The sequence below is a fragment of the Cervus canadensis genome, chromosome 1, assembly GCF_019320065.1.
Source record: "Cervus canadensis isolate Bull #8, Minnesota chromosome 1, ASM1932006v1, whole genome shotgun sequence".
Classification (NCBI taxonomy): Eukaryota; Metazoa; Chordata; class Mammalia; order Artiodactyla; family Cervidae; genus Cervus; species Cervus canadensis.
Window position 1 is genome coordinate 118,556,696 of NC_057386.1, and position 10,110 is coordinate 118,566,805.

Genomic DNA, 10,110 nt, shown 5'->3' on the forward strand with positions numbered 1-10,110 from the left:
TGGATGTGAGAGTTGGATTATTAAGAAGGCTGAGCACCGAAGAATTGGCGCTTTTGAACTGTGGTGTGGGAGAAGACTCTTGAGAGTCCCTTGGACTGCAAGGAGATCCAACTAGTCCATCCTAAAGGAAATCAGTCCTGAATATTGGTTGGAAGGACTGATGCTGAAGCTGAAACGCCAATACTTTGGTCACCTGATGCAAAGAACTGACTCATTGGAAAAGACCCTGATGCTGGGAAAGATTGAGGGCAGGAGGAGAAGGGGACAACAGAGGATGAGATGGTTGGATGGCATCACCAACTCGATGGCCTTGAGTTTGAGTAAGCTCTGGGAGTTGGTGATGGACAGGGGAGCCTGGTGTGTTGCAGTTCATCAGGTTGCAAAGAGTCAGACACAACTGAGCAACTGAACTCAACTGAACTGATATCAGTAAACAAGGTTGTTCCAGTCATCAGCAATTACAGCCCTTCACTGTGATCCGCTGAGCCCTGAGGAAACTCAGGAAGGAAAGGTGCGCCCTGAGGAGAGGAAGCTCTGAATGGGAGAGCAGGACGTGCGTGCTTAGTCACTCAGCTGGGTCTGACTCTGTGTGACCCCACAGACTATAACCTGGGCTTCCCTGGGGGCTCAGTCCTTAAAGAATCCACCTGAAAGGCTGGAGACCTGGGTTCGCTCCTTGAGTTGGGAGATCCCCTGGAGGAGGGCTTGGCAACCCACCTCAGTATTCTTGCCTGGAGAACCCCCATGGACAGAGGCGCCTGGTGGGCTGTAGTCCATGGGGTCGCACAGAATCTGACATGACCGAGCGACTGAGCACAGCACAGACTGCAGCCGTGGGGCTGGGATTCTCCAGGCCAGAACACCAGAGCGCGGAGCCATTCCCTTCTCCGGGGACCGTCCCAACACTAGCCCCAGACAGCTGAGGTGCCTGTCAAAGGAATGATTTCAGTGAGCCCTGACTCTGACATCGTCCCATACATAGAAGAGCACTCTATTTCTTAACTTGGGGTTGTTGCTGGCCAGAATCTTGGCTTTCTCAGCCCCGCAAAGCCAAGTGAAAAATACAGAGATGGAGTTTGGAGGAAACGGAAAGGTGGCTTTAATTCTCAGCCGGCAGAGAGGGGAGCTCCGTAAACTCATGCCTTAAGAACTGCGCCCCCCAGCATGAGGCGTCCAGGGACTAAGATGAGGGCTTCCAGTCAGGAATCAATGATGAGGAACAAAGGTGATAGGCTCCTGACTTCTTCCTCTTGCACTGTTTCAGACACAGTCAAGGGCTGGCATCAGTAATCCAGTAATTGAGTCTGGCAGTTTGGCGGCAATGCGGCCGTCTTTCTGATATATAAAAAGAAAACTTTAAGGGGAAGAGTGTTGCAAGCGTAAACACCAGAAACATTTAGCCCGCCAGGCCTCAAAGAGTTGGCGTTGACTCAGCACTCTTGAGCACACGCACACAGAGGGAAATAGGGGTGAGCTGTGGCTCCTGCAGAGTTAGGAGGCAGAAAAGGAGATTTACAGACATGTAGAGTTAGGAGCAGTTTCCGTTAAAAAAAAAAGACCCTGATGCTGGGAAAGATTGAAGTCAGGAGGAGAAGGGGACACCAGAGGATGAGATGGTTGGACGCCATCACCGACTCGATGGACATGAGTTTGAAAAAGCTCCGGGAGTCGGCGATGGACAGGGAGGCCTGGTGTGCTGCATGCAGTCCACAGGGTCCCGAAGAGTCGGACACAACTGAGTGACCGAACTGAACTGACAAAGTAGAAAGACTAAGAATGTTCAGGCCTGCCCACTCTTCTCTTTATCTTCTTTGTTCTCTGGAAATGGAAAGAAAAAAGCTCATTCTTCTATTTTATGTTGTTGTTGTTTTTCCCCTTTTTGCCTCAATGGGATATCTGGCTTTCTTTAATTTACCCAAACCCTTTTGATGTCCAGACCACCTGACCTATGTTGTGAAACTTCTCTACAACCTGGCTCCTCGCCTCGCCTCTTTGGAGCAGTCTTCTCAGGGTCACTTGAGAGGCTGTCTCCCTGGCTTAAAGTGCTAAAAATTCCCATCGAATAAAACATAACTCTCAACTTCTATGCTGTGAATACTTTTCAGGTCGAAAGACCTCTTTACAAATCAGGACAGAGAGGCTGCCCAGTTACACTCGTGTTCAAAGCTGCACAGCTAGGGACAGCTCACAATTTTTCTGTCGACCTAAAGAACTAAAGTTCATGAGAAAGTACAACGTATTGATTCATGCCATTAAAAAAAAAGACAGAGAGAAATTATGTTTGTGTGTATGTGTGCATAAACCTAGAAAAATATCTCACAAGACTACCCCAAAGTAGTTATAGTTGTCGTCTTTGAGGTTTAGGATTAGGGGTGGACTAAACAATGCTTCCGGATTTTTCTGACTGTTTCTGTTTGCAATATACATGTCCTGCTGCCAGGATCCCAGGAGACTATAAAACAATTTCGTCCACAGTGAAAAGAAGAAAAGGAAACCAGAAATCTATCTGTAATTGTGATTCCTCTTGGGTGAAGTACTAAGGTGGGTTTAAAAGCAGCTTTTCAGAGTATAGTCTGAAGACAGACCAGATATTCTAGTCTGCCTGCTAAAGGCAGGGGGCAATTCTGGGATTCTGGAGGAAAGAGCTGAGAGATCTGACAGGTCTGTGGGGTCTCAGGAGCCTTTCATTTGCAGAGAGGCAAACTAGAAACAAAGATTCAAGACAAAACTCCTCCCATTCAAGGAACTGAAACCAGCAGCAGCATAGCTCCTCCCTGCCTGTGAAATGAAACTTAACAGCCCCCTAGAGGCAGGCACTGAACTGAACTGAGACGCAGGCAGCAGAGGAGACAGAAGCTCACAGGTTCAGGACGCAGTTAGTTCTGCTGCCTCTGGGTCTCCAGTCCCCAGCGTCGTGATGGAGCTCAGCCATACCCCGGCCAAGTCTCTAGACAAGTTCATCGAAGATCGCCTCCTGCCAAACGAGGATTTCCGAAGGCAGGTCAATGAAGCCGTTGACATCATCTGCACTTTCCTGAAAGAGAGGTGTTTCCAATGTGCCCCTCAAGGAGTTCGAGTGTCCAAAGTTGTGAAGGTGAGTCCAGAACTGCCTGGCTGGGGAGAAGGGGGGCTGGTTTGCAAGTGTTTGCACAGGGACAGTCAGAGAGCAAGAGGCTGAGGTCTCTGATTCATCCATGCCGGAACTATAACCACATCTGTGAAAATAGCTTCTGGGGAGAGGGAATCCATCTGTAGGTTTTTAACAAATTCCCTAGGGAAGTGTATAAACCACCTAAGTCACGAATCTAGGCAATCTGAATCCTGGCAGTATCTACAGTCCACTAATCTTTGACCAGGTTGGAATCTCACCATTTCTGCAGAGTCTCGAGTTGGTTAAGAGTATACGTTTTGAAAGCAGATAGCACCGGCTGGCTGTGAAATCTTGGGCAAGTCACTTAACCTCTCTGTGCCTCAGTTTCCTTATCCAGAATTTTCAGCACCTCTTCAGGCTTGCAGATCAAGTAAAGTCAGCCATGGGCCAGTTTACAGTATTAATCATATAAGGTCGTAAATTACAGGGAGCAAAGAATATGGACCCTGGAAAAAGACAACCAGGATGTGAACTGTATCTCTGCCACCCACTAGCTGTGTCACTGGACTGATACATGATATCTCAGCATCTGTTTCGCCATCTGGAAGATAACAACAGATAATAACAGCAGCTAGATCCCAGAGTTCTTGTGAGCATTCTAGGAGTTCCAGCTGCTGAGGCCTTCATCGCAGTGGCTGGCACTCAAAATGTTAGTGATTGTTCTCAGCATTTTATTAAGGGAGGCTCTTCTCAATGAAAAATGTCAGTTTTACTCTCATTACCTGTTTTAGGGCGGCTCCTCAGGCAAAGGCACGACCCTCAGAGGACGATCAGATGCTGACCTCGTCGTCTTCTTCACCAATCTCACAAGTTTTCAGGAACAGCTTAAGCGCCGAGGAGAATTCATCAAAGAAATTAGGAGACAGCTGGAGGCTTGTCAAAGAGAGAAAACATTTGAAGTGAAGTTTGAGGTCCAGAAACAAGGAGGGGAGAATCCCCGCGTCCTCAGCTTTGTCCTGAGGTCCCCCAAGCTCAACCAGGCGGTGGAGTTCGATGTCCTGCCTGCCTTTGATGCCCTGGGTGAGTGCTCCCAGCCACGAGTTCCTACAGTCTTTGTCCTATGTCAGGGCTTCTTCCGTTCTCTTTTCTTGTCTCTGAGCAGAAATAAAATGTCTTAGTAACCAAAGTATCCCTTGAAGTGGGAGGAGACCCAGGCATCTCTCCTGGGACAAGAATGCCTAGGGTCACACTCAGCCACTGAAGTGACATTAAACACCAAACTGGTACAGTTGGGGGTCAAGATATTTGTATAGAACACCTACCAGGCTTATTAGTTTGACTTTTTGCAAACTGTGTGATGTTCTCTTTCTAAAAATGAGGTCTCGGGTAAATTCAATATGTTAATTTCATTTTTTATGCAAATGTGAGGCAACCACATCAAACTTATACTGGGGCTGGAATCTAGAGATCGTGTGCAGGGACACTGGGACAGGAAGCAATGCATTCTCTGAGGCTGAGTCTCCAGTGTGCACCTTAGATGCGGGGCTTCCCTGCTGGCTCAGGGGTTAAGAATGCTCCTGCCAAGCAGGAGATGCAGGTTCGATCCCTGGGTCAGGAAGATCCCCTGGAGGAGGAAATGGCAACCCACTCCAGTAATCTTGCCTGGGCAATTCCATGGACAGAGGAGCCTGGCAGGCTAGAGTCCATGGGGTCACAGAGAGGCAGACAGGACTGAGCGACTGAGCAGGAACACAGACGTGGAGGTGCAGGGCCAAGGTGTTCCATGGCCCTAAACGAGACAGACAGAGAACCTCTCTCCTGGAGCCTGACCATAAGAACACCAGGAAGGAAATGATAACTCGCTGTGACCACAACTAAATATGGTGACTCGATGGAGAGCAAAGGGGATCAGAGGACTTTGGTAGATAGGGCGACAAGAGAGGTGACCTCTGGCCTGAGGCCCAAAGAATGAGAAAGAGCCAGGCCTGGGAAGACCTCCCAGGAAGAAGAAACAGCAGGTGCAAAGACAGGAATGAACGTGGCATGTTTGAAGAAGAGAAGCAACCAGGGCAGTCAGTGGCAAAGGGATTGAGGCAGGAGGTAAGACGAGGGAGGAGACGGGTCTCACCATCCGCGTGGGCCTCTGTGAGGACTTGGGATTTTACCCAGAGGTCCTGGGAAGCAAGAAGTGGAAGGATCAGGTTTCAAGGCCTCTGTATGGGCTGTGGAGGATCCAGGGAGGAGGGTGCCGCCACCTCTGCTGAGTCCAGGTGAGAGACGATGGGTGACGGCGGTGGAGGCGGGAGAAGGGAGGCCCGGGTAGGACCTCAGGCCTCCTGGCTCTGGGCCTGCTCACCTCCCCACTGCCCCCCGTGGCCAGTGAGTCTGTGTCCCCGGGGCGACAGAAAGAAGCTCAGAAAAGAGCTGACATTTAAATTTGAATCCATTCCCAACAGGTCAGTTGACTAAAGGTTACAGACCTGATCCTAAAATCTATGTCCAGCTCATCCAAGAGTGCAAGGAACTGGGGAAAGAAGGCGAGTTCTCCCCCTGCTTCACAGAGCTGCAGCGAGACTTCCTGAAGAGTCGTCCAACCAAGCTGAAGAGCCTCATCCGCCTGGTGAAGCACTGGTACCAACAGGTATGGCCGGTCCCATGTGGGCAGAGCCGAGGAGGAGGAGGGGAAGGGAGAGAGTGAGGCGGGAGGGGTGGTGTGGAGGGATGCAAGGGGCAGGGAGAGGCGTGGGGAGGAGAGGAAGGAGGAGGGGAGGAATCAGAAAGGATGCGGGAGGCAGGAGGGAGACGGACAGAGACGAATGGAGAGGAGGGAAAGGGGGCCAGGAGGGAGATGATGAAAGGAAGAAAGTGGAGGAGTAGACATTGGTCAGAAGGGGAAGAAACAGGGGTAAGAAGGGTAGGGTCTGGGGCAGTGCCAGACTCTTCCCGGTTCTCCCATATCAGCAAATGACAGCTCCATCCTTTCAGTTGCTCCAGACAAAACCATGGGTCTTTCTTATCTTTTTCATACACACACAGGCACACACAGACACCCACCAATTTACGAACGGCTTGGTCCTATATTAAATATCATCATCAACTACCCCCTCACCACCACTCCCAGGCTATGCTCTTCTCTTCATTAGTCCACCAAGAAAGAAATTCTACTTCAGCCTCAGGGCCTTTGCATGAGCTTATTTGTTTGTTCATTGTCTGGCTTCCCTCTGAGAATGTACATAAATGAAGGGATTTGTATATTTTATTTGTATGTATTGTATAAATATATAATATGATACTGCATGTTTCATTCACTGCTGTTGCCCTAGAACCTAGAACAGTGCCTGGAAGATAATAGGTTCTCAGTAAGTAATTATTCAATGAATTAATGAGTGCTAACCCGCCCCCCCCCCCCAAACTCCCCACCTCCCAGCACACACTCTGTTGCTCACTTCCTAGCTGTCTGAATCTGGGCACATGAACTGACCTCCTGTCCTTCCCATTTTCTCCCTTGAGAAGCGTGGCATGGCACAGCCACACTAAATCATATACCATGAGGCCGTGCAAATAGATTGCTTCAGGTAGCATGCACATTTGAAGACTATTAACCTCTCAAATCCATGAGCATGGTACCTCTTTCCATTTATTTTTGTCATCTTCAGTTGCTCTCATCAAAGTCAGGTATAGGTCTTTCACCATGGTTGAATTTATTCCTAGTTTAAAATTTTTTTTAATGTAATTGTAAATGGGATTGATTTAAAATTTCTCATTGTGATAGTTTGTTACTCATACATAGAAATGCAACATATTTCTATGTATTATGACTGTATCCTGCAATCTTCCTAAACGCAGTTTTAATTTTGAATAGTTTTTTGCAGGTGCCTAGCGTTTTCTATGTATAGTGCCACGTCATCTGCAAATAGCAATAGTTAAACTTCCTTTTGAATTTGCATGGATATTGTTTCTTTTTCTTGCCTGATTGCCATGGATGGACTTTCAATACTATGTTGAATAAATGTGAGGAGAGTGGGCATATGTGTCTCATTCTTGATTTTAAAGAAAAAGCTTTCAGCCTTCACCACTGAGTGTGATGTCAGCTGTAGGTTGGTCATGTGCGGCCTTTATTGAGTTATGTTCTCTCCATATCCACCTTGTTAAGAGTTTGTAAGACAGTGGTTGTTGAATTTTCTCAATTTTTTTTCTGTATATGGGAAAATAATCATATGTTTTTATCCTTTATTTTGTTAATACAAATGTATCTCTTTGATTGATTTGTGGATTCTGATATCCTCACATCACTGGACTAGATCCAACTTGATCATGCTGTGTGACCTTGTAATATGTTGGTGAATTTGCTTTGCTAATATCTTGTGGAGGATTTTCCCGTCTATGATCATCAGGCCTGTTGTTTTCTTTTTTGTGCTGCATTTTTCTGCTTTTGGTGTAAAACGAGTTTGGAATCATTTCCTAATCCTCACTTTTCTGAAATAGTTTGAGAAGGATAGACATTAACTCTTCTCCACACAAAAGCTGAACAAACTCATGTTTCTAATTTGTTCCCTCTTCTCAGTGTAAGATGAAGTGTGAGAATAACCTGCCCCCACAGTATGCCCTGGAGCTGCTGACCGTCTATGCCTGGGAACAAGGAAGCACAGAACCAGAATTCAACACAGCTCAGGGATTTCAGACTGTTTTGGAGCTAATCCTGAAGCATCAGGACCTCTGCATCTACTGGAAAAAGTATTATGACTTTGAAAACCCTACTCTTGGACAATACCTGAGAGGACAACTTGCAAAACGCAGGTACTCTATCATACTCACATGGCTTAGACCCCCATATAAATGAAGCCCTGATTACAGCCGTGGCACCCTGGAAATGTAGGAAGACGGAGGTTTCCACAGCTATTGATCATCATCTGTTCTCAGTCACTGTGCTGGGCACTTCACTCCTACCATCTGATTGAAATAATAACTTGCAACTCTGTGAGGCAGGCACTGTGCTAACCACCGTACAGATCACTGAGGTGTGGAAAAAGAGGAACTTGTGCAAACTTTACAGAAAGTGAGTGAAACAGCTGAAATCTGAATCAAATAGCAATAGCTACAGCAATAATAATAATTGCTACAGGAAGTAAGAGCTTGCTGTAAGACAAAAACACTCTGATAGAGGAGTGGAATTTTGGTTATTAAACCTGTCATGTATGGACGCCTTATTATGTTTCAGTTACTGTTGGGAGCATGTCAAGTGCTTCTCTAGCTCCTCATACAACATCCTTTGAGGTAGGGATGTTCAAATCTGCCCATTTCACAGATGAGGATACTGAGGATTAGAGATTCAGCTGACCTTCCCAAAGACACACCACTACTAAAGAGCAGAGGTGAGATTCAAACCAGGTCTCTCAAGGGCCAAATGCAAGCCCCCTTCACCTGGTTTTCAATGCCCCGTGTAGGGCGGCACCCAGGTCACCACCCAGGGAGAGGTGTCACATGGGGCCTTCTGCTGCCCCAGACACCGTCTGCCCAGGCTGGTATTTTGCCCTGGCGGGAGCCCTGAACACCCCAGACACAGCCCATGTACTCACCAGTCATCTCTGACTGTCGTTCCCAGGCCTGTGATTCTGGACCCGGCTGACCCGACTGGAAATGTGGCTGGTGAAGAGCCGCAGAGGTGGCAGCGGCTGGCAAAGGAGGTTGAAGACTGGCTCAGTTACTCGTGCTGCAAGAACTCGGATGGGACTCCAGTGAGCACCTGGGATGTGCCGGTGACGCCTCCTCATTACGCTTCTGACCGGATGGCACGTTGAAATAACAACGTCTAGAAATGCTACTTAAGTCAAATGCAATTTCATCTCGGTCTCTGTATTCTTTCAACATGTGCGCCCTCTGTGACCCATCTCCACGTTGACACCAAAGCCACGCTGCCTACCTGGAGCTCCCAGACAATGACCACGGGTGCCAGGGACACTCAGGCCGCCCCAGCCCTGAGAGTCAGGGGAAGCTCCGACATGGGACATTGGCGAAAGGACTCTCCACCACCTTGCTGGACCTTGTCTTGACTGCAGAGCCAACTGTCCTTCCTTCTTGCCTTCTTCACCCAGAGTCAGATTAGATCGGGGCTGTCAGCTTTCCCAGCTTCTTTAAGAGCCCTGATCATTGTCTCTCACCTGGGTGTTTCCCCAAAAAACAATCTGCCGCATTTAATCTCACATTGGCATCTGCTCCTTAGAGTGACCCAGACCCACACAAGCACCTCTGCCGCCACCCTCAAGGTAGGTGTGGGCTCTTCAGCAAATCCTAGCTGTGATGATGACCCGAGGTGCCATCCTGGTCATCCTCAGCCATCACCTCTTCTCAGTCAATGTCACGGCCTATGATTAACTGAATTGCTAAATAGTTGCTTAATTGAAGAGCCACACGGATCATATGGTAGATATCATATCATATTGTTAATTCTTGAGGAACTCTCACACTGTTTCCATAGTGGCAACACCGAATTGCACTCTCAGCAAGAGTGGTCAAGAGTTCCAGGCCCTCCACTTGCTCACCATCACCAGTGTCCTTTAACACACGTGATAGCTATGCTAACAGGTAAAAGCGATGCCTTATGATTTTGATTTCCATTTCCCAGATGATTCATAATATTGAGTATGGGAATTCCCTGGTGGTCCAGTGGTTAGGAGCGGGCGCTCTCACTGTTGGGGCCAGGGTTCAATCCCTGGTTGGGCAACCAAGATCAGGCAAGCTACACAGTGTGGCCAAAATAATAATCATAGTGATGAGCATCTTTTCATATACCTGTTGGCCATTTGTAAACCTTCTTTAGAAAAATAAAAATCCAATCCTTAGCCCATTATATAGTTAGGTTATTTGTCCTTTAGCTAGTGAGTTGTCCAAGTGAAAGTCGCTCAGTCATGTCTGACTCTTTGTGACCCCAGGCACTGTATAGTCCATGGAGTTCTCCAGGCCAGAATACTGGAGTGTGTAGCCTTTGCCTTTTCCAGGGGATCTTGCCAACCCAGGGACCG

At 47.8% G+C, this 10,110-nt stretch overlaps 1 protein-coding gene across 1 annotated transcript; it reads left to right on the top strand.

Annotated features, from left to right (window-relative positions):
• The first annotated feature begins 2,806 nt into the window (after window positions 1–2,806).
• On the top strand, window positions 2,807–8,941 carry LOC122422854 (2'-5'-oligoadenylate synthase 1-like). The gene is made up of 5 exons (XM_043439591.1): window positions 2,807–3,094; window positions 3,883–4,171; window positions 5,548–5,732; window positions 7,656–7,888; window positions 8,694–8,941. Exons 1-5 carry the CDS (start codon window positions 2,918–2,920, stop codon window positions 8,887–8,889), a joined length of 1,080 nt encoding a protein of 359 aa, XP_043295526.1. The 5' UTR covers window positions 2,807–2,917; the 3' UTR covers window positions 8,890–8,941.
• Window positions 8,942–10,110: the final 1,169 nt, after the last annotated feature.